We start from the raw sequence: 24052 nt of genomic DNA, 5'->3' as shown, positions 1-24052 counted from the left end.
TGATGATTTAAATTGAAGGTAGACAAAATGCTGGAGTAACTCAGCGGGACAGGCAGCATCTCTGGAGAGAAGGGATGGGTGACGTTTCGGGTCAAGACCCTTCTTCACACTAGTTCTACTTTATCCCACTTTCTCTTCCACTCTCGACACACTAGGGACAATGTACAGTGGGCCAATTAACCTACAAACCCACACGTCTTTGGAATGCAGGAGAAAACCAGAGCAAACCCACGCGGTCACAGGGAGAATGCGCAGACTCCACACGACAGCACCCAAGGTCAGGAACAAATCCGTGTCTCTGGTGTTGTGAGACAGCAGTTCCACCAGAGACACGTGCTCGTTGGTAGGTTCATAAGGGCCGTTACCCTTAAGTGTGCATGGGCCGCAGGAGATTTGTGGAAGGTTAATGGGCATGTGCGAGAATATAACAAAATAATTAGAAATTGGCAAAAGGAAACTGAGTGGGGAAATGTGTGTGACTGCGTTGAGAGCTGGCATGAATGGGTTCTTTCTGCAGTATATGGAAATAATATGGACCTGCTTATTCTTTTAATGTGGAGACACAAGAAACTGCAGCTGCTAAAATTTTGAGCAAAACAGAAAGTGCTGGAGGAAATACAGACCAGTCGAAAGATGGGTCCCGACCGGAATTGTCGTCTGTCCATTCCCTCCACGGATGCTGCCTGACCTGCTGAGTTCCTCCATCACTTTATTTTTAGTCTTTTTGTTTTAGTCTTGGAGATATCCCGCAGCGGTGGAGTTGCTGCGATACAGCACCAGAGACCGACCTTGGTTCCATCCTGACTACGGGCGCTGTCTGCACGGAGTTTGCACGTTCTCCCTTTGACTACATGAATATTTTCCGGATGCTTCGGTTTCCTCCCGCACTCCAAAGACGTACAAGTTTGTTGATTAAGTGGCTTTGGCAAAATTGTAAATCATCACTAGTGTGAAGGATAGTGCGGGTGTACGGAGATTGTGGCTGGCGCAGACTCAGTGTGTCGAAGGCCCTGTTTCCGTGCTGTATCTCTAATATAAACAAAACTAAAATAATGTGGAAATGGGCCCTTCAGCCCACCGATCTCACTCTAACCATCGATCACCCGTTCACACTAGTTCTGTGGATGGGCCGGAGGGTCAAGTGGCCAAATGCCCTGATTTTGCTCCTTGAACTTATGAAACCAGAGCACCCGGAGGAAACCCATGCGGTCACAGGGAGAATGTACAAACTCTGTTCAGACAGCACCCGTAGTCAGGATAGAACCCGGGTCACTGGCGCTGTGAGGCAGAAACTCTACCGCAGCCTCCTGTGTTTTATCCTTATACTATGACGCAGGTTCTCGAAACGATGCATCATATGAGCTTTCTGAAATGCAAGATGCATGTCAACAACAAATGGTCACAAACATTTTGTTTTTGGATGTGCTTTGATCAACCCAGATGAAATAGGTTGGACATTTGCCACTGTCTGAGCTGTAGATACAGCATGGAAACAGGCCCTTCGGCGTCAGTCGGCGTAGACTAGATGTGCCGAAGGGCCTGTTTTCACGGTGTATCTCTAAACTAAACTGCCAACTGCTCCAATAAATCAGGTCATTCCCTGTTGGGTTGGAGAGTGCCCTATTTTTATCCACTAACTCGATCCTTGGAAATACTTTGTGTGAATTTTGTGCCGATAGGAAGAGTAAAGGCACAACTTTCTGCTCTGTTGGTAGCGGCTTGCATTTACGAAGAATTCTCAATTGATGAGAGACTGTAGTCTGTAAACTAAATGCAACCATCCATTGCTGGTTAGAAGTGATATTTCGGAGTCTCGAGAGCATTTTGTAAACTTTAAATTGTTTTCAGGTGAATTTAAAGGGTGTGGTGTTGTCGGAGGAACAATCAGACAAGATTTATAGGATTGACTTCGTCAATGTTTGACTTTTGGACTTGGGATAAGAGTTTTAATCAGAGATCAATGAACAACCTGAAGGACAGTTTATTTCTCTGACGGCTTGTGCAAGTGGCCCCAGTTGTGCAGGATCTATTGAGAGAAAGCTGCTTACGCATGCAATTGCATTTCTTCTGTGAGGAAGAATAGCACGCACTTGCACAATGTATTTTCAACTGTTATGAATAACCATAATGGCACTGTGGCGCAGCTGGGTTCGAGCCCGACCTCGGGTGCTGTCTGGGTGGAGTTTGCACATTCTCCTTGTGAACGTGTGGTTTTACGGATGGTGCTCCAGTTTCTTCTCACATCCCCAAGATTTGCGGGTTAATTGACCCTCTGTAAATTGGTGCTGGTGTACAGGGAGAGGCTGAGAAAGTTGGACAACAGAACTAGCGTGAACAGCTGATGGATGGTCAGCATGGACTCGGTGGGATAAAGGGCCTGTTTCCATGCTGTACCACGAAAATCTAAACTAAACTATGTGTTACTTTTGGCGTGAGTAGAATACTTTAAGAAGTCAGAGAGACACAGGGAACTGCATATGCTGGGATCTTAAGTAGAACACAAAGTGCTGGAGTAACTCGGCGTTTCAGGCAACATCTCTGGGGGACATTGATAGACAATGTTTTGGGTCGGGACCCTTCTTCAAACTGAAGGAGGGTCCGAACTGGAAACATCACCTATTCATATTCTCCAGAGTTGCTGCCTGACCTGCTGAGTTACTCCAGCACCTTGATTTCTAGGGGGCAAATTCGACTCTCCGATCGGCCGTGCAAGTCCAGATGAGGTCGAGATCGGCCGCCTGGCCTGGCCCAGGCACCAAATCTTCGGAGAAATTTCCAGGCGGGGTTTTCAAGTCCGTTCTCGTATTTTTGTCCGGTTTAAAGGAGGCACTGGACCATCAGTTGTTGGAAAATTGGTGGTGGACCTGTACTTCAAGAAGACGGGTGTAGAAGCATCACACAGAGATTCTGATCATGTCACGGCTTAAAGGTTCTAGGCAACATAACATATCACTGTAGCAAGGCAAAGCACTATCAAGAATTTTGACTCAATCTGATGAATATATCAAACCTTTCAGTATTTACAGGTTCGATTGGGGAATAAAACAAAATGCTTACAGTTCATTGCATTATTTCAGGTCTTGATTTAAAGGCATGGGAGAAATACTATGAGTAACAAGATCAAGGGCTTTAAAGCATTTTTCTTGTTGCAATAGGTACCAGACTCCACTTTATCAATCTGCAACCTATTGATTTGGAAGCTTATGACAGTTGCCATAGTGCAGTTGGTGGAGCTGCTGCCTCACAACGCCAGAGACCTAGGTTCGACCCTGACCTCGGGTGCTGTCTATGTGGAGTTTGCTTGTTCTCCCTGGGACCACGTGGGTTTCCTCCAGGTGCTCCAGTTTTCTCCCACATCCCAAAGACGAGCAGGTTAATTGGTCCTCTGTAAAATTGCCCTGAATGGATAAGAAGGTGGGATAACATAGAACCAAGTAGACAAAAATCATGGAAAACTCAGCGGGTGCAGCAGCATCTATGGAGCGAAGGAAATCGGCAACGTTTCGGGCCAAAACCCTTCTTGAGACATAACATAGAACTAGCGTGAACAGGTAATCTTTGACGTTTCTTTTCCTTTCTGTGCTGCGTGGAAACAGGCCCTTCGGCCCACCGAGTCTGACCTGATCGGTGATCACCCGCCTATACTAATACTATACAACACACGAGGGACAATTTAATATTTTGCAAAAGCCAATTAACCAACGGATCTGCTCGTCTTTGGAATGTGGGAGGAAACTCACACAATCACAGTGTAATGCCCACACAGCACCAATAGCCAGGATCAAACCCGCGTCTCTGGCACTGAGGCAGCAGCTTTGCTACTGTGCCTCCCAGGTTTCCACACTGGGGGGAAAAGGTTTGACTTTCAACCTTATCTGGGCCTCCCATAATTTTATATACTTTTTATACTTTTAAAAAGTAGTATTAGCAAATGGCTCATCCGTTTTTTTACTGGGAAGAGTGCTATCCTTCAATGATAACTCTCTTCTGGTATTATGTGTATAAATCTCCATTCTGTTTACAACATAATTTTTGAGTGGTGCTGATCAAAATTCAGTGGAAGTTTAACTGCAAACAATTTGTTCACTTTTTGTCGTTTTTCCCCACATTCTCACTCCACCGTAGACGCGAAATCCCAAATTTTATTCCATGCCTTGCTTAATGTTGTGGGGAAAAAAACATTTTCTGTCGGCACTTTCAAACATTTTGCTGTAATCATGGTTTAAATTAGCCTTCGGATGGTTTTCAGTTGTAATTATGCAATGATTGCCTACGTTGACCACAGCTTTGATGCTGAGACGAGGTCAGTTTAATCTGCAGTTAAGCAAGTTGTGTTAAGATCAGAATCAAAGCATGTGCTCATGTTTGTCAATTGGTGTCTAGTCAATATGAAGGCTTATTTGTTCAGGAGACTTGTATGTCTCCAATAATGTCTCCATTTAGGTTAACATTTCAATCAGTTAAAACTTGTATGAGCAAATGCATTGTTGTGAAAAACACAATTCTGACATTAAAGTGGCTTAAAATCTTTTGCATCGTTCAGCAAGTAATTTCCATTTGTTATCCTTTGAAGCCAACTGTAGCTCAAAGAAAGACCACTGTGGGTGTGTGGAAATGTGTAATATGTGGAGACACCGGGAAGTGCAGATGCTGGAATCTTGAGAAAAACACAAAGTGCTGGAGGAACTCAGTGCGTCGGGCAGCATCTGTGGAGGGAATGGAGAGTTGACGTTTCGGATCGTGACCTTCCTTTAGACTCAGTCTGAAGAAGGACCCTGACCCGACATGTCACCAATTCATGTTCACCAGAGATGCTGCTTGACCCGCTGAGTTACTCCTGCACTTTGAATTTCATGTACAGTGCCTTCAATAATGTTTGGGACAAAGACCTATCATTTATTTATTTGCCTCTGTACTCCACAATTTGAGATTTATAATAGAAAAAAATCACATGTGGTTAAAGTGCACATTGTCAGATTTTAATGAAGGCCATTTTTAAACATTTTTGTTCCACCATGTAGAAATTACAGCAGTGTTTATACATCGTTCTCCCATTTCAGGGCACCATAATGTTTGGGACACAGCAATGTCATGTAAATGAAATTAGTCATGTTTAGTATTTTGTAGCATATCCTTTGCATTCAATGACTGCTTGAATCTGAGATTCATGGACATCACCAGTTGCTGGGTGTCTTCTCTGGTGATGCTCTGCCAGACCTGTATTGTAACCATCTTTAGCTTATGCTTGTTTTGGGTGTTTGTCCCCTTCAGCTTTCTTTTTCAGCATATAAAAGGCATGTTCAGTTGGGTTCAGATCGGGTGATTGACTTGGCCACTCAAGAATTGATAATTTTTTAGCTTTGAAAAACTCCTTTGTTGCTTTAGCAGTATGTTTAGGATCATTGTCTTGCTGTAGAATGAACCGCTGGCCAATGAGTTTTAAGGCATTTGTTTGAATGAGCAGATAGGATGTGTCTATACACTTCAGAATTCATCATCCTACTACCTGTACCATCAGCAGTTGTATCATCAATGAAGATAAGTGAGCCAGTACCTTCAGCACCCATACATGCCCAGGCCATAACAGCCCCACCATCATACTTCATGGATGAGGTGGTATGCTCTGGATCTTGGGCAGTTCCTTCTCTCCTCCATACTTTGCTCTTGCCATCACTCTGATATAAGTTAATCTTCGTCTCATCTGTCCACAAGACCTTTTTCCAGAACAATGGTTGCTCTTTTAAGTACTTCTTGACAAACTGTAACCTGACCATCCTATTTTTGCGGCTAACCAGTGGTTTGCATCTTGCAGTGTAGCCTCTATTTCTGTTCATGAAGTCTTCTGCGGACAGTGGTCATTGACAAATCCACACCTGACTCCTGAAGAGTGTTTCTGATCTGTCGGACAGGTGTTTGGGGATTTTTCGTTATTATTCAGAGAATGCTTCTGTCATCAGCTGTGGATGTCTTCCTTGGCCTGCCAGTCCCTTTGTGATTAGTCAGCTCACCAGTGCTCTCTTTCTTCATAATGATGTTCCAAACAGTTGATTTTGGTAAGCCTAAGGTTTGGCTGATGTCTCTAACAGTTTTATTCTTGGTTCTCAGTCTCATAATGGCTTCTTTGACTTTCATTGGCACAACTTTGGTCCTCGTGTTGATAAACAGCAATAAAAGTTTCCAAAAGTGATGGAAAGACTGGAGGAAAGACTATGTGCTGAGAGCTCTCTTACAATTGCTTTAAGGAGGCAATTAAACACACCTGAGCAATTACAAACACATGTGAAGCCATGTGTCCCAAATATTATGGTGCCCTGAAATGGGGGGGACTATGTATAAACACAGCTATAATTTCTACATGGTGAAACCAAAATGTATAAAAAATACCCTTTAATAAAATCTGACAATGTGCACTTTAACCACATGTGATTTTTTTAAATTACAAATTTCAAAATTGTGGGTATAGAGATAAATAAATGATGGGTCTTTGTCCCAAACATTATGGAGGGCACTGTGCCTGTCCAAAATGCCGTAATCTGGAGCAAGAAAACAAAGTGCTGAAGGAAGCATCTGTGGAGACAAATGTGCAAGGACTCATTCGGAAATGCCAACCTGATATCTTTTGCCTCCAAGGATGCGTCTTGACCATCTGAGTACTTCCACAGTTATGTGTATGAAGGAACTGCAGATCCTGGTTTATACAAAAAATAGGCACAAAGTGCTGGAGTAACCCAGCGAATCAGGCAGCATCTCTGGAGTAAAGGAAAAGGTGACGTCTTGGGTCTGAACCCTTCTTCAGACCAAACATAACTTCCAATGTTATGTATAATATTCCAGATTTCAGCATCTGCAGGTTCTTTTTTGTCTTCCTACGACAGGACCTGGATGTCCTGCTCCTGGTCCCATTATGTAACCTTTCTTGACTGTTCAGATGTAATATTTGTCTACAGTGTGATTATAAACACGAGAGTTGTTTTGTACATTGGAAAGTACGCGTTTGTTTAATAAAGCCATTCATACATCCTGCCAGTACTGTTCTATGTTCTATATAACGGTGTTTTTAACTTTGTACCAAATGGAATCGATGGAGGGAAGGTTGCTTTGTGTGATGGTCTGGGCTAAGTCCATCATTCTGTGCAATTTCTTGCGATCTTGGATGGAGCTGCTCCCAAACCATGCAATGGTGCATGATGTGAGATCAATGGCCGGAGTGGACTCGGTGGGCCGAAGGGCCTGTTTCCATGTTATATCGCTGAACTAGACAGAGAAGGAATCTCATCAGATATTTCATCCTTAGGTCATTAAATCATCGGAAATTGTATTACCTGCTTAAACCATCCTCTCTTGGAATTCTGAGCAAAAATACAGTGCTGGGAGATCTCCTAATGACTGAAAAAGGTCCTGGCCTAAAATGCCGACTGCCTGTTTCCTTCCATAGATGTCTGCCTGACTCGCTGAGTTCCTCCAATAATTGTGACTATTCTTAAGTAAACTAGTGGAATTATATATTATATCCAATAATTAATGAATAGCATGAAACATTATCATTCCTTGAAATATGTTTTACGAATATTTGGGAGTATTTGTGTAAAGTTGGATTTTCGTAGGTCAAGTCATTTGTAACCCCTGGAACATCTGTTTTAAGCAAATGAATAAAAACTAGAAAGAAGTGCATTTTTACGCAATGGCAGCAGCGACATTAAAACTCCAGCGATCTGCTATCTATCTCCATGTCCCAGCCTCTCTCTCTCCCTGTCCGAATGTCTTTGTCTTTCTCTTTGCCTCCCCCTTCCCCTCCCCGCTCCCTGAGGGATAGCATGAAACAGGCCTTTCAGCCTACCGCGTCGACCAGCTATCACCCCAAACACTAGCACTATCCTGCACTCAAGGGACAATTTACAAATTTTACCAAAGCCATTTAACCTACAAACCTGTACTCCTTTGGAGTGTGGGAGGAGACGGGAGCCCCCGGAGAAAACCCACGCGGTCACAGGGAGAACGTACAAACTCCGCAGCCAACACCAATGGTCAGGATTGAACCTGGGGGTCTCTGGCACTGTGAGGCAGCAAATCTACAGCTGAGGCACCGTGCTGCCCCAAAACATAAAGGGGTGCATCACCATTCTGTGTAAAATAAATAATGAATCAAGAGTGTTGAGGTATTGATGGAAATAATGTCCTCTGGTCCAGAAATTCCACCAAGATCCGTGACGTGCCGGATGATCGGAGTTTTAAAGTGTTCTGATTAAATACAGTGCAGATCAACTTTTGAACACTGGAGGGAGCAGGTGCAACATCTCCAGAATACTGCCTATATTCACTTAAAACTTACTGGATCTTAATTATCTGACTATTCAAATGTTTAAAAAAAGTAAATTCTAAGTTTCCTACGTTATTGAAATGATGAGCTGAATTACAATTTCTTCGGCAGAAATACTGTCCTAGAAACTGGGAGCTTGGGCTGGTGGGCTCCAGATGAAAACTGGAGAAAGACCATTAATTGGCTTATTAACAATTATTTTGGATAAAGCAGCTCGCAAATGGAAGGTGAAGATAAAGGGTTCTGACCCCAAAACGTCGCCCATCGTTTTTGTCCAGAGATGCTGCCCGCCCGTTGAGTTACTCCAGCACTTTGTGTGTGTCTAAGGTATCTGAATGTCCTTTGTCTAAACACACAAAATGCACCTTATTCTTATCATGTTGGGAGAGGCAGCTGGACAGAAGCCAAAGAACAACATGTGGTGGTGGGGTTAGTGTTATTGGACAAGAGAGTATTTGGGGCCGTGGTTTGGACAAGTGCCCAGGAGAACTGGAGCGGAAACAGCCTAGAGTCCTATCGCATTGCACTCCGTGTTATGCTTAGGGAACTTGAATGGCCATTTCCTTCTGCAAGGTAGGACACTGTCATCTTGTCTAAAGGGGAGATCTGAGCACCTTTGTGGATGTGCGTGTAAGCCCCCCCAGTCTGTGTGTGTGACTATTGTTCAGAGTACGGGCTTTATGTCAGTGTGTAACCATGGAGGTAGAGAGTTTCAAAAGTAATTCTTTCCTTGGTTTGACCTTCTTGAAACACTAGAGTTCTTGGAACGTGATGTGTGTCGAAAACTTTCAGCAGCAAAAAAAAACTTCTTACAATATGTAGTAATTTTAAGGTAGTAAAATATTCAAATGATGCTTCATGTAAGATGTTACTAAACATATATTAAAACTAAAGCACATAAAGGCAGGGGAGAAGTAGGTTTTAAATAGCATCTTGAAGGAGGAAAGGAATGGAGAGGTCAGGGAACAAAGGCATTTGAGAGATGTAGGATATATTAATGCGCTTATTTTGTTATTAAAATCACTGCTGTAACAATGAATGGATCAGGATTTTTACATGGCTGCATTTCTCCCTAATGAATTAAAAGCAGCATTAGGACTGACCCCTCTCTCCATAAGCCTTCTTGTTCATGCAACTTTTTTGCTTATATAAAAAGTTTACAGCCTTTTAAAAAAACTCCAAACTTCAGTTTTAGTCTGAGATTTAGAGATACAGCATGGGAACAGGCCATTCAGCCTACCGAATCCACACCACCAGGGGCAGCACAGTGGTGCAGAGGTAGAGTTGTTGCCTTACAACACCAGAGACCTGGGTTCCATCGTGACTATGGGTGCTGTCTGTACATAGTTTGTATGTTCCCCTGTAACCGCGTGGGTTTCCTCCGTGTGCTCCGGTTTCCTCCCACATTCCAAAGATGTACATGTAGGTCAGTTAATTGGCTTTGTATCCGTGCTGTATCTCTAAAGTCTAAAGTAAACCATCGATGACCTGTTCACACTGGTTTAATTGATTCAAAGTTACAGCACGGAAACAGGTCCTTTGGTCCACCGTGTCCATGCCGACCATCACTCACCCGTTCACACTAGTTCTGTAATTCCACTTTCTCATCCACTCCCTACACAGTAGTGGCAATTTGCAGAGGCCAATTAATTCACATACCCGCAGGCCTTTGGGATGTGGGAGGAAACCAGAGCACCCGGAGGAAACCCACACGGTCACAGGGAGACCTTGCAAATTTCACACAGATAGCACACGAGGTCAGGATCGGGGGATTACGGTACTGGCCTCCCCACCGTCGAAGCGATGTCTCAAACAGGCAGCCAGCATCATCAGAGATCCACACCATCCTTATTTCACCCCTGCCATCGGGAAGAAGGTATATACTGTTACGTCCATGTTCAGCAGCTGCTTCTTCCCAAAAACGATCAGGGTATTGAACACTACGAACTCCCAACTGAACTGCGAACTATGAACTGCCTTGGCTGCACTAGGAACTAGGGTCTCTCATTTGTTTTGCACCATATTGTTTTTAAAAAAAAATGTAATGATTTATTTTCCTTAGCTTATTATGTTATCTATTGAGTACCATGTTTACAAATCGGTTGTGCTGCTGCTGGAGCACCCGGAGACAACCCACGCGGTCACAGGGAGAACGTACAAACTCCATATGTAGCACCCGTAGTTGGGATTGAACCTGGGTCTCTGGCGCTGTGAGACAGCAGCCCTATCACCGGCGCCACCGTGCCGCCCTATGCGTCGCTGAAGACGTGTCCATGGTCCTCTCACTCCAGATCTCTCCACCTCCGTGAATATCTGAAGCAAACACATTTGAAAGGCTCCCGCAGACTCTGTAAATCATTTATCAGCTGAGTGTAGTAACAGAATGGCTGCGCTCGGTTGACGTCAACTTTGGAATGTTCCAAGGAAAAAGTTTTGGAGGAAGTAAAAGGAATGAATAATTAGTTTCACCATTGCAACAATGGCTTAAAAGGGGCTGGTTTCACAGCAACGTGGATAGGACTTCAAATTCAAAGGGCTCATTCTCAGTGGGATTAATGGATGAGGAGTCATGGAGGGAACTATTGAATCATACAATACTACATCAGGCCCTTCAGCCCACTGATTCTGACCCACCATGGAGTCACAGATGTTGTACAGTGTGTAACAAGGCCTTTCATACCAATTGGAGGGAATGAGCAGACGACGTTTCCGTCCGGGAACTTTCCGATCTTCAGAAGACCCTCTGAAGAAGGGTCTCAACCCAATACGTTATCTGCCCATTCCCTCTACAGATGCTGACTTCTTCCAGCACTTTGCGTTTTGCTCAGGACTCCAACATCTGCAGTTCCTTGCATATATGGAGTCATACGGCACAGAAACAGGCCCCTCGACCCAACCTGCCCATGCCGACCAAGCTTCCCACATCTACACTAGTCCCGCCTGCCCATATCCCGCCAAACCTTTCCTGTCCACATACCAGTCCAACAGTCTTTTAAATGTTGTTATAGTACCTGCCTCAACTACCTCCTCTGAGGTATATATACCCTCTGTGTGAAAATGTTGCCTCTCAGATTGCCCTCTCACCTTAAACATATGACCTCTAGCTGAAGAAGGGTTTCGGCCCGAAACGTCGCCTATTTCCTTCGCTCCATAGATGCTGCTGCACCCGCTGAGTTTCCCCAGCAATTTTGTGTGACCTCTAGCTAAGTTTAGTTTAGTTTAGTTTTGGAGCAGCTTGGAAATGGGCCCTTCGATCTACCGAGTCAATGCCGACCAATAATCACCAATTCACTAGTTCGATCTGACACACTAGTGATAATTTACAGAAGCCAATTAACCTACAAACATGCACGTCTTCAGAGTGCGGGAGGAAACCGGAGCACGTGGAGAAAACCCACGCGGTCGCAGGGAGAACGTGCAAACTCCGTATAGACGACACCCTTAGTCAGAATCGAACCCGGGTCTCTGGTGCTGTGAGGCAGCATCTCTACTGCTGAGCCACTGTGCAGCCTAGATTCATTGATTCTGGTTCTTGATTCCTCTACCCTGTGTAAAACCACCTTGGTGTGGCATGGCACCATAGCTGGTGATCTCATTGTTTTATTTTGATGTTTGCAGGAGAGAGGTCCACCTTTCGGCCATCCATCGTCAGATGCAAGTCCTCTCCGTCCCGTAGACTGAGTTGTTGTCTGGTGCGGGCGGCACCATGGTCCTCGCTGTGCATCTACTGGCGTGTATATTCGGCATGGGCTCATGGATCGCCATCAATGGGCTTTGGGTGGAGTTGCCACTCATTGTCAACGTGTTGCCTGAAGGTTGGGACCTACCCTCCTACCTCACCATCATCATCCAGCTGGCCAACGTGGGGCCTCTGTCCGTCACCCTCATGCACAAGTTTGCACCGGGGAAGTTGAAGGAGATCGTCGCCATCTATGTCATCCTGAGCATCGGCCTCTTGGCCAGCTTGTTGTTGGTCTTCTTGTGGAAGGAAACAACACTCCTGGCGGGCAAACTCCACAGCACAGCCTTTCTGATATTGACCTTTTTCTTATCCCTGGTGGACTGCACGTCCTCAGTGACCTTCCTCCCCTTCATGATGAGGCTCCACACAAGGTACATGACCACTTACTTCATTGGGGAGGGCCTGAGTGGTTTTGTCCCGGGTCTGGTGGCAATCGGCCAGGGGGCCGGGATGATCAAGTGCGTCAACATCTCGAAGGCGGACAACGGGACCACCGGTAACCTCACCGCTGGCGCCGGCCTCCACCAGGTGGAAACACACTACGTGCAGGCCAACTTCACCACCGAGACCTTCCTGGTCTTCCTCATGGTCATGATGGTCGTCTGCCTGGTGGCTTTTGTTCTCCTCACTCGTGTGGCCCTGCTACCCCGCGGGAGGCCCAGCGACGAGCAAACCTCCGCTCGAGTAGCGCCCGTATCCACCGTCGAACGGGAAATGGGCAAATACGTCCCCAAGGGACCAGGTGATGTCCAAGACCCCAGTCTGATGAACCTTCAGAAGCAGGCGGCCAATTCTAAGCTGGTAGTGGAAACACAAAGCCTGACAGCGACAAAGCTCAGTGGGTATTCCAGGCACCAGCTTCTGTTCCTCTACCTACTGGTGCTCTGGGTGAATTCATTGACCAACGGGTTCCTTCCCTCAGTGCAGAGCTATTCGTGTTTGCCCTATGGTAACACCGCCTACCATCTCTCTGCTGCCTTAAGCTCCATGGCTAATCCCATCGCCTGCGTCATCGCTTTGATCCTGCCCAACAGGTAGGTCACACCCACCGTGAGAACATTGTTGTGGTCCTTTCAAGGGGCAAGGATGAGGAGAAAGAATGGGAGATAAGAGGGAAGATAGACACTGGGGGAGGGGAGGGGGGCAATCTCGATCCAGAAGATTTCATTGTAAATGTGGGTATTGGATGCTAAAGACTGTTCTTCCTGCATTTGAGAGAATGTACCTTGGTAATCTCAAGTGGGGGTAGGTTTGGGGAGATGCTGGGAGAAATGGGCAAGATTTCGGCATCCGCAGCCTCTTGTGTCTCCATGTATAAATGCAAAATATTTTGCAGACATATGCATATGCAGATGGTTGAATCGTGCATAGAACACCATTAGGCATAGGAGCTCCCATTGCCAGTCTACACTACGGTGGCGCAGTGGTGGAGCCAGTCACGATGGCGCAGCAGTAGAGTTGCTGCCTTACAGCGAATGCAGCGGCGGAGACCCGGGTTCGATCCTGATTACGGGTGCTGTCTGTACGGAGTTTGTACGTTCTCCCTGTCATCTGCGTGGGTTTTCTCCGAGATCTTCGGTTTCCTCCCACATTCCAAAGACGTACAGGTTTGGTGAATGTAAAAATGATCCCTAGTGGGTGTTATTGTGCGGGGATCGCTGGTCGGCGCGGACATGGTGGGCCGAAGGGCCTGTTTCCGTGCTGTTTCTCTAAACTAAACTAAATTAAACTAAACCATTCGATCATGGCCGATGTATTTTTCCCTCTCAACTGCCTTTGCCCACCTTTGACGCACTAACTAATCAACAACCTGTCAATCTCCGCTTTAAAAATACCCAATGACTTGGCCTTCAAGCTATTTGTGGCAATGAATCTACAGATTCATTACCCTCTGGATAAAGAAGAAGGGTCTCGACCCAAAACATCACCCATTCCTTCTCTCCAGAGATGCTGCCTGTCCCGCTGAGTTAATCCAGCTTTTTGTGTTTATCTCTCCTCCTCGTCTCCAATCTAAAGGTAGATCCCTTTATTCGGCCTGATGGGCTGAATGGCCTAATTCTGATCCTATGTTCTTATGACCTTACAATATCATGTTTGTGCATCTATTGAGCTTGAAGTTTAGTTTATTGTCACGTGTGCTGAGGTTCAGTGAAACACTTCTTTTGTTGCGTATTATCCAGTCATACATGATTACAATCAAGCCGTCCACAGTGTACTGATACATGATAAAGGCTATAACGTTTAGTGCGAGATAAAGTCTGATTAAAGATAGTCAGAGTGTCTCCAATGAGGTTGCTGGGAGGTTAGGACCGCCCTCTAGTTGGTGACAGACTGTCCCTGAATCTGAAGGTGTATGTTTTCAAACTCCTGAAACTTTAGCCTGGGATGGGAGAGGAGAGAAGAGGGGTGAGACTGGTCCTTGATTCTGCTGAAGGCCTTGATGAGGCTGCATGAAGTGTGGATGGAGTCAATGGAAGGGAGGTTAGTTTGTGTGATGGTCTGGGCTACGTCCACAAATCTGTGCAATTTGTTGCGGCCTTGGATGCAGCCGTTCCCAAACCATACTCATCTGTCGGAACAGCCAGAAATGCAATGCAGTGGAATTTGCCTGAAAGCAAATGCGCATTTTAATCCGAATAAATTGTTCTGCTTTGCAGAAAGTTTAATAATAGACCTGTTCTTGAGATAGAGGCTTGTTGACCCTGCTATTTCCCAGCCCTGAGGACGATGTTTTATGGATCAGTAAATATCTGCTTGCGATTACGATTGACAATTTCATTATCAAGAGCAAGTGGCAGTGCAAGCAGCTCTCCGAGACGATTCACTCCAGGGTCTTTGCCGAGTCCAACATCAGCAACACTGGCATTTTTCATTTGTGTTCTCCAGCATCTTCAAACACATTTTGCCATCTTTATGCTCCAGGCTGCCTGTAAAGAAGAAAGACACAAAATGCTGGAGTAACTCAGCGGGTCAGGCAGCATCTCTGGAGAAAAGAAATAGGCGATGTTTCGTGTCAGAAGCCGGAACACGAGTCTGAAGAAGGGTTTCGAGCCGAAACGTCACCCATTCCTTCTGTCCAGAGATGCTGCTTGTCCCGCTGAATTACTACAGCATTTTGTGTCTACCCGAAACAGGAAAATTGATATCTCTAATTTCTAGGAACCCCTGCATTCCCTCCCCTCCCCTCACTCCCCCACCCCTCCATCCTAGTCGTCCTATCAGTTCCACTGTTCACTTCCTTGTATCTCCGCCCCTTTTTTCTACCTCCAGTCCTCCCCCCTCTACTTTCAGTCTGAAGAAGGGTTCCAACTTGAAGCGTCACCAATTCCCTTTCTCCAGCAATGCTCCCTGACGCCTCTAACCCCTGAGACCAGCGATGATCCCTCTAAACTTTTCCTCTCTGTGTATCTGTCCAAATTTTTTGTAAATGTTGTTATAGTACCTGCCTCAACTACCTCCTCTAGCAGCTCGCTCCATACACACATGATTTTTGTGTGTAAGTGATTATTTTAGTTTGTGTCCAAGATGGCTGTCGAAAGGGAGAGTGGACGCTGGCGCGGTTTAGCTGCCGCTGCTCTCTCTTCACATTGTGTTTTTGATTTTTTTTGTCTTTACTCTTGTTAATTTCTGTAAGGTGTCCTTGAGACTTTTGAAAGGCGCCCACAAATAAAATCTATTATTATTATTATTATACACCCACCACCCTCTGTGTGAAAAAGTTATCACCTGGGTTCCTATTAAATCTTCCCCCCCCCACCCTCACCTTATGCCTATGTCCTCTGGTTCTTGATTCTCCTACTCTGAGTAAAAGGACAAAGGACATTTATTGTCACATACACCAATTGGTGCAATGAAATTTCAGTTGCCATTGCAGCACACTAATGAAATAAACACAACATTATAGAATTTAACATTAAACATAAAAAACATCCCCCCACAGCGGGATCAACGTTTCCCACTGTGAGGGAAGGCAGCAAAGTTCAGTCCACCTCTTCGATGTTCACCCGTGGGCTGTGCATTCACCCTATCCATCCCTCCCATGATTTTATACACCTTAATAAGATCACTCCTCATCCTCCTGCGCTCCAAGGAATAAAGGAAGGCAGCCTAAGATTGGCAATGTACTTATATTGTTACTTATTTTCACTTCTCCACTCATTGGCATTTGTTGCCTGAATTCTGCACTTTGCTCTCCTGCTGTTGGTCTTTCCCTCCAGCAGTGCTTTCTTCTAACAGTTTACGATGTTATCCAGGTCACAGTAACCTCACTGAGTTTCTCCAGTAAACACAGTAATCTATTTCTCCCCCATTCACTCCCCGGACAGATTCAGGACACAGTGGGTGGCACAGGGTGGAGCAGCGGTAGAGTTGCTGCCTCGCAGCGCCAGAGACCCAGGTTCGATCCCGACCACGGGTGCTGTCTGTACAGAGTTTGTACTTTCTCCCTGTGACCGCGTGGGTTTTCTCCGGGTGCTCCGGTTTCCTCCCACACTCCAGAATGTGTGCAGAATAGAACTAGTGTATTGGTGATCATTGGTCGCCGTGGACTCAATGGACCAAAGGGCCTTTTTCCATGCTGTATCGAAACTAAACATAATGGACATTGAATAGTACAGCACAGCACAGGAACAGGCCAAGTCTGAAGAAGGGTTTCGGCCCGAAACGTTGCCTATTTCCTTCGCTCCATAGATGCTGTTGCACCCGCTGAGTTTCTCCAGCATTTTTGTGTACCCAAGATAAACTAATCTGTGTGTGCACATCATCCATATCTATCCATCCCCTGTACTTCCATGTGCCTATCTAACAGCCTCTTAAACGCCACTATTATATCTATCTCCACCACAATCCCCGGCAGCGTGTTCTAGACACCCACCACTCTCTGTAAATAAATCCTGCTCACTTCTCGTTTAAACTTTGGCCCCATGCCCCTCTCATCTTCAAATTATGCCCTCCATCTTTGACACACAAGGAACTGCAGGTGCTGGATTATGGGGTAAAAGACACAAAGTGCTGTAGTAACTCAACGGGTCAAGCAGCATCTCTTGAGAACAAGAATAGATGTGGGTGGCTCGATTGTAATCGTGTATAGTCTTTCCGCTGACTGGTTAGCACGCAACAAAAGCTTTCCACTGTACCTCGGTACACATCACAATAAAGTAAACTAAACTGAAGTTCATACCGCTGGGCAGTTTGCACTCCCAACGGAATGAACATTGACTTCTCTAATATCAGGTAGTCCATACTTTCTCCTCCCCCTCTCAGCTCTCCCTCAGCCTTCTGGCTCCACCTTTCCCTTTCATCCTCCCGCCCACCCCCACCCTCACATCAGTCTGAAGAAAGGTTTTGACCCGAAAGGTTGCCTATTTCCTTCGCTCCATAGATGCTGCCTCACCTGCTGAGTTACTCCAGCACTTTGTGTCCTTTTTATGGAGAATATGTTTCCAGGTGCTAGTCAGGTTTTACCTGAGCTCCACATCAAAACTATGGTTCACTCCCTACACGTCCAAACAGTTGAATAAGAGACATGACTCGTGTTCTTGCTGGCTGTTACCTGGTGCAAGGTTCACAGATAGGTGAATACAATAAAATGATGACGGGAAGAGTGATTAAAGCAGGGACTGGATGCAGCTGGCACTGGGGGTTGTATAAATGGATTGTGGAATCTGCAAGCAGTGATGTTGTAACTAGGCCAAGAGAACCAAGTTGTTATATAGAGAACTGGAAAGATTTCAGCATGCCATGAATGCACTCGGCATGAAAAGGCCAGGCGATTATCAGAACTACCTCCATTATAATTCTTAGGCTTTACGACTCACAGTGGCGCAGCTGGTAGAGTCACTGCCTCACAGCGCCAGGGACCCTGGTTCGATCCTGACCTCGGTTGCTGTCTGTGAGTGGAGTTTGTGCGTTCTCCCTGTGACCGTGTGGGTTTCCTCCGGGTACTTCGGTTTCCTCCCTTATCCCAAAGACGTGTGGGTTTGTGGGTTAATTAGCCTCTGTAATTTGACCCTCGTGTGTAGGGAGTGGATGCGAAAGTGGGATAGCATAGAACTAGTGTGAATGGATGATTGGTGGTAGGCATGGTCTTGATGGGCCGAAGGGCCTGTTTCTATGCTGTTTCTCTAAGCTAAACATGGTCTTTGGCTCAACTGGTCAAAGTCAACATTTGCTTTGACAGTTTGATTAAAATGTATTAAAAAAAATATATATATATATATTTTAAACATACAGAGAGAGCGAGAGAGAGAGAGAGAGCGAGAGAGAGAGAGAGTGGTGTACATATGATATAATATAAAATGTTCTATGTAATACATGACAAAAATATTTATAAAATAACAATGTTGTTTTAATTCTCATTATAATCTCACTCTGTCTCTCTGTCTCTCTGTGTCTCTGTCTCTCTGTCTCTCTGCCATCTCTCCCCTCTCTCTCCCCTCTAGCTCTCCCCTCTCCCCTCTCTCTCAAGTTATCTCATTACAAAAAGGTCTTCTAATTTGGTATTTGTGTCAGAATAACATTTCAGAACTAGGATTATGGCTGAAGGAACAGTTTGTTTGCAGAGGTTGCAACAAAACATTGACAATTTCCTTGCCTTTTCCTTCCCCAGGTCCTTGGTGCTGTTGGCGTTCCTGTCTGTGCTGGGAACGATGTTTGGTGCCTATAACATGGCAATGGCCGCTCTGAGTCCCTGCCCTTTACTCGAGCACTCCTCAGCGGGCTCTGCCCTCATCGTGAGTAGCAACAGTTATGCAGTGAACGTACCTCGGGACTTTCCTTAGTCCGACTCGCCAATCATATTTCATGGTCCCTCTTGGACCTTCTAATCACCTGCTTGTGTTCTTTCATTCTCGCTTTCTATTCCTCCGGTATTTCTGTACTTGTGGCTGAAGGGCGCGCTCAAGATGGATTAGAAGTCATAGAAGGCATAAATTCATACAGGTCTCGACCCGAAACGTTTTCTGTCCAGATGCTGCCTGATCTGTTGTGTGGTACTCCAGTACTTTGTGTTTTGCTCAGGATTGCAGCATCTGCAATTTAATGTTTCGAGTTCATACAACATGGAAACAGGCCCATCAGCCCAACACACGCCCATGCCGACCAAGATGCCCCATCTAAGCTGGTCCCAACTGCCCATGTTTGACCCTTATCCCTCTATAACTTTCCTATCCATATACCTGTCCAAGTGTGTTTTAAATGCTATCATAGTATCTGCCTCAGCTACCTCCTTCAGTTTTAGTTTTAGTTTTAGAGAAACAGACTTGGGGGCATTGGTTTAGTCATTTTGCACTATTATTGGTTGTTTGTTTTAAGTGTGTATGTATATGCATATATATATGTATATGTATGTAAGTATATATATATATACACATACACATTGCATGTAACATACTGCAAATAAGAAACTCATTGTTCTGTTTGGGACAAATGACACTCTTAACTCTTGACTCCTGGCCAGTCCTCATTCCCAGACCTGTGTCTGTACATTTGCTGTCTGTAGTCCAAATGCTTCCTTTATTTCCCTGGTTCATGTGGGCAGAAGGCCGTGAGAGCTGACCTGAGATTGCAACATGTGCGTCAATTGCTTTTGGATTTCTCGCTAACAATGGGTGAATCAATAATGAGCCCACATCATGCATTTAACCCTGTCCTTCTACATTTCAGGGACATCAAATGCAACTTTAACTCTTTCTGTAGCTCAGTTAATGTGTGGAAGTGGACCCAGTAAAATCTAAAGAAAGATGTTGGGTTGAACACAAAGTTATTCCACAACGTGTCAGTCAGTATCTCTGGAGAACGTAGATCGACGGCGTTTTGGGTTGGGTCCATTCTTCAGTATGAAGAAGGGTCCTGACCCAAAACGTCACCTATCCATGTCCTCCAGAGATGCTTCCTGACCCTCTGAATGGGTCAGGAAATGACCCAGGAGATGAGTAGCAATTTCTTTAGCCAACGGCTGGTAAATCTGTGGAATTCATTGCCACAATCGGCAGTGGAAGGAACGTAATTGGGTGTTTTTTAAAGCGGATTGATCGGTTCTTGATTGGTAAGGGTGTCAAAGATTATGAGGAGAAGGCTGGAGAATGGGGTTGAGAAGGAAAAATAGATTTATTGTTGCAAATACCTCTTTCACAGACCTGTAGATATTGGCATCAGCAATGTAATAAGATATTGAGCCAGAGAGAGGGGGGGGGGGGGGGTTAGAGAGAGAGAGAGAGAGAAAGAGAGAAAGAGAGAAAGAGAAAGAGAGAGAGAGAGAGAGAGTGAGTGAGTGAGTGAGTGAGTGAGTGAGTGAGTGAGTGAGTGAGTGAGTGAGTGAGTGAGAGAGATAGAGGTCGCTGATTATTTTCAGGCCTAATTCAGAGGCTAGCATTTCAGTGGCTGGAATTCACAAACAGAATACAAGTTAAACCAACAAGAGCATTGAACTTTTGTCAAATTCCCAAGTTTACATAGAAACATAGAAAATAGGTGCAGGAGTAGGCCATTTGGCCCTTCGAGCCTGCACCGCCATTCAATATGATCATGGCTGATCATCCAACTCAGATCCTGTACCTGCCTTCTCTCCATACCCCCTGATCCCTTTAGCCACAAGGGCCACATCTAACTCCCTCTTAAATATAGCCAATGAACTGGCCTCAACTACCTTCTGTGGCAGAGAATTCCACAGATTCACCACCAGAGATTTAACACTTGAGAAAATCTAAGGTCTCTTAACCATAATCTTCTGGGAGTTCCTTGATTGAAGAGGAGGTGCTTGAGGCAACCAGAGACCCTGGTTCGATCCTGTCCTCGGGCACTGTCTGTGTGGAGTTTGCACCTACTGCCTGTGACTGCGTGGCTTTCCTCCAGTTGCTCCAGTCTCCTCCCACATCCCCAAGACGTGCGGGTTTGCAGGTTAATTGACCTCTAAAGAATTTTCCTCTGGTGTGTCTAGACTAGATGTGGAAGTGGGATAACATGGAATGCGTGCGAGCGGGTAACCGATAGTCAGCCTTGTTTCCATTACTGTATCTCTAAACTCAAACTAAACAGAATCCTCCTTCTCTATTCCTCCTTTATATCCATGTTGTGATCTTCAAAAGATTAACAGATGGTTAAACTAGATCCAGGGAGACGTTTTAATCAGATTTATGATTGGGGTTGAGAACCAGCCTTATCCCCTGAGACTCTTTGTGCAATGTAGAAATGTTGTTCCAATTAGTTTTAAGCTTAATGCATTTATACATCAGCACTTTGGTGGTTTAAGGAGGTTTTACTTCTTGCCATAAACTAATAATCTATAACCACACTTGCCATGATTATAGGTTATGTAGACATTGCCTTAATAACATTGTTAATTTTTTCCCCCTGAGTTTTATTGCTGCCAACAACATACGTTTCATCTCTTTGCTTTTGTGACACTGTTGTTGTGTCTATGTTTTAGAGTCATAGAGTAATACAGTGTGGAAACAGGCCCTTCGACCCAACTCGCCCACACCGGCCAACAATGTCGCAGCTACCCTAGTCCCACTTGCCTGCGCTTGGTCCATAACCCTCCAAACTTGTCCCATCCATGTATCTGTCCAACTGTTTTATAAACGATGGGATAGTCCCAGCCTCAACTACCTCCTCTGGCAGCTTGTTCCATACACCCACCACCCTCTGTGTGAAAAAGTTACCCTTCGGATTCCTCTCACCAACTAGAGAGCAGTCCTGATCTACCATCTACCTCATTGGAGACCCTTGGACTATTTTTAACCGGACTTTACTGAACTTTCTCTTGCACCAAACATTATACCCTTTATCCTGCATCTGTACACTGTGGATGGCTTGATCGTAATCATGTATAGATTTTTCATTGACAGGACAGCACACAACTTTTCACTGTGCCAACTAAACCAAACTAGACTAAACACGTTGAACACAAATATAATTGTGTTAATTTATGCTCCGTCCGCCTTGGCCAATGTAATCTCCCAGTTGCCAAACACTTTAACTCCCCTTCCCATTCCCACTGACCTTTCTGTCCTGGGCCTCCTCCACTGTCAGAGTGAGGCCACATGCAAATTGGAGGAACAGCACCTCATATTTTTCTTGGACAGCTTACAACCCAGCGGTATGAATGTTGATTTCTCTAATTTCAAGAAATTGGAGAATTCCCGCATTCCCTCCCCTCTCCCTCTCCAGTTGTCCGACCAGTTCCATTGTTTGCATCCTTGTATCCCTCTTGATATCCCGGCCCTGATTTGCCGGTCCTGTTTTGTTCTGGCCTTTTCTTGCCTCCAGTTTACTCTCCCTCCTCCCCCACCTCAACTTTCAGTCTGAAGAAGGGCCTGAAACGTCACCTATTCCTTTTCTCCAGAGATGCTGCCTGACCCACTGAGTTACTCCAGCATTTTGTATCTATGTGTGGTATGAACCAGCATGTGCAGTTCCTTCCTAAACTAAATACAAGGCATTTTGTGCTGACACTACGCCACTGTGCTTGTGTGTTTATAGTGCCCCCAGTGCGTTGGGAGTGGATGAGAAAGTGGGAAAACATAGAACTGGTGTGAAGGGGAGATCGATGGTCAGCGTGGACTCGATGAGCTTAAGGGCCTGTTTCCATGCTAGCTCTAAAACTAAAGGGAGTTTCACACAAAGGGTGGTGGGTGTAGGGAATGAGCTGCTGGAGGAGGTACTTGAGGCAGGTACTATCACAAAGTTTAAGAAACATTTAGACAGGCACATGGATAGTGTAGGGGGATATGGGCCAAAGACAGGCAGGTGGGACTAGTGGAGATGAGACATGCTGGCTGGTGTGGGCAAGTTGGGCCGATGGACCTGTTTCCATGCTGTATGACTCTGAATCTATGACTTCATGACATGGAACCAATCTACAACCACTTAGAGACACAAAGTGCTGGAATAACACAAGGGGTCAGGCAACATCTGTGGTGAAAAAGGATGGGTGATGTTTCAGGTCTGAACCCTTCAGATTGATGAAGAAGGGTTCTGACCCCTTTTTTTCCTCCAGAGATGCTGCCCGACTTCCCGAGTTCCTCCAGATCTTTGTGTCTATCTTCGGTTCCTTTCTACACACAGCCAGTGATATAATTGTGTCTATTTGCTTAGTTCACGGTGTGATTTTTGTATAACAAGCGATGTTTCTTGTCTGCACAGGTCCTATCATGGATTTTATTTACTGGGACCCTGTCCTATGTCAAGGTGATGACTGGAATAATTTTCCGGGATGAGAGCTACAGCGCCCTGGTGTGGTGTGGAGCTGCAGTGCAGCTTGGCTCCATGATTGGAGCATTGACCATGTTTCCACTTGTGAATGTGTATGAGATCTTCCAAGCAGGGGACAGCTGCACCACGAACTGCCCCCCCTGACCAAAAACACGGAGAGGTCAGCGATCCCAGCGGTGAAGGCAGAGCAGTGAACTATTCCTGCCGCCCACAAACTGACTGTACCTTCGGGACAACGGACTTTACTGTTTCCGAGAGAAACCTCACCGCCTCCTTTGGTCCCATCCATTGTTTTTTTACTTGTCCAGTTGCTAACCCAGAAGCCAAAGTCGCTGGAAATCTCAATTTTTTTAAAAGGGCGGCACGGTGGCGCAGTTGGTAGAGCTTCTGCCTCACAGCGCCAGAGTGCCGGGTTCGATCCAAACCTCGGGTGCTGTCACTGTGTGGAGTCTGCATGGTCCACATTCTCCCTGTGACTACGTGGGTTTCGTCCGGGTTCTCCGGCTCCCTCCCACATCCCAAAGTGTGTAGGGAGTGGATGAGAAAGTGGGATAACGTAGAAATGGTGTGAAGGGGTGATCGATGATTAGTATGGACTGGGTGGGCCGAAGGGCCTGTTTCCATGCTAGCTCTAAAACTAAAATGTTGGAAACACTCAGGAGGTCAGGCGGCATCTGTGGAGAGAAAAACTGTGAAGAGTTATGTCCCTGCCCCCACTTAGGAAACCTGAACGGAAACCTCTGGAGACTTTGCGCCCCACTCAAGGTTTCCGTGCGGTTCCC

At 45.5% G+C, this 24052-nt stretch overlaps 1 protein-coding gene across 1 annotated transcript; it reads left to right on the top strand.

Moving 5' to 3' along the window:
• The first annotated feature begins 11950 nt into the window (after window positions 1–11950).
• slc52a3 (solute carrier family 52 member 3) lies at window positions 11951–23624 on the top strand. Its single transcript, XM_033041275.1, has 3 exons — window positions 11951–13093; window positions 18667–18790; window positions 23202–23624. Exons 1-3 carry the CDS (start codon window positions 12024–12026, stop codon window positions 23412–23414), a joined length of 1407 nt encoding a protein of 468 aa, XP_032897166.1. The 5' UTR covers window positions 11951–12023; the 3' UTR covers window positions 23415–23624.
• Window positions 23625–24052: the final 428 nt, after the last annotated feature.

Source organism: Amblyraja radiata, chromosome 23, assembly GCF_010909765.2.
Source record: "Amblyraja radiata isolate CabotCenter1 chromosome 23, sAmbRad1.1.pri, whole genome shotgun sequence".
Lineage (NCBI taxonomy): Eukaryota > Metazoa > Chordata > Chondrichthyes > Rajiformes > Rajidae > Amblyraja > Amblyraja radiata.
This window is presented reverse-complemented; position numbering and strand designations above follow the sequence as displayed.

Excerpts from the sequence above, each read along its gene's own strand:
- slc52a3 (XM_033041275.1), top strand. The coding sequence starts at position 12,024 with ATGGTCCTCGCTGTGCATCTACTGGCGTGTATATTCGGCATGGGCTCA. Across the intron at positions 13,094-18,666 it reads GCTTTGATCCTGCCCAACAG|GTCCTTGGTGCTGTTGGCGT; the intron begins GTAGGTCACACC and ends TTCCTTCCCCAG. Across the intron at positions 18,791-23,201 it reads CAGCGGGCTCTGCCCTCATC|GTCCTATCATGGATTTTATT; the intron begins GTGAGTAGCAAC and ends TTGTCTGCACAG.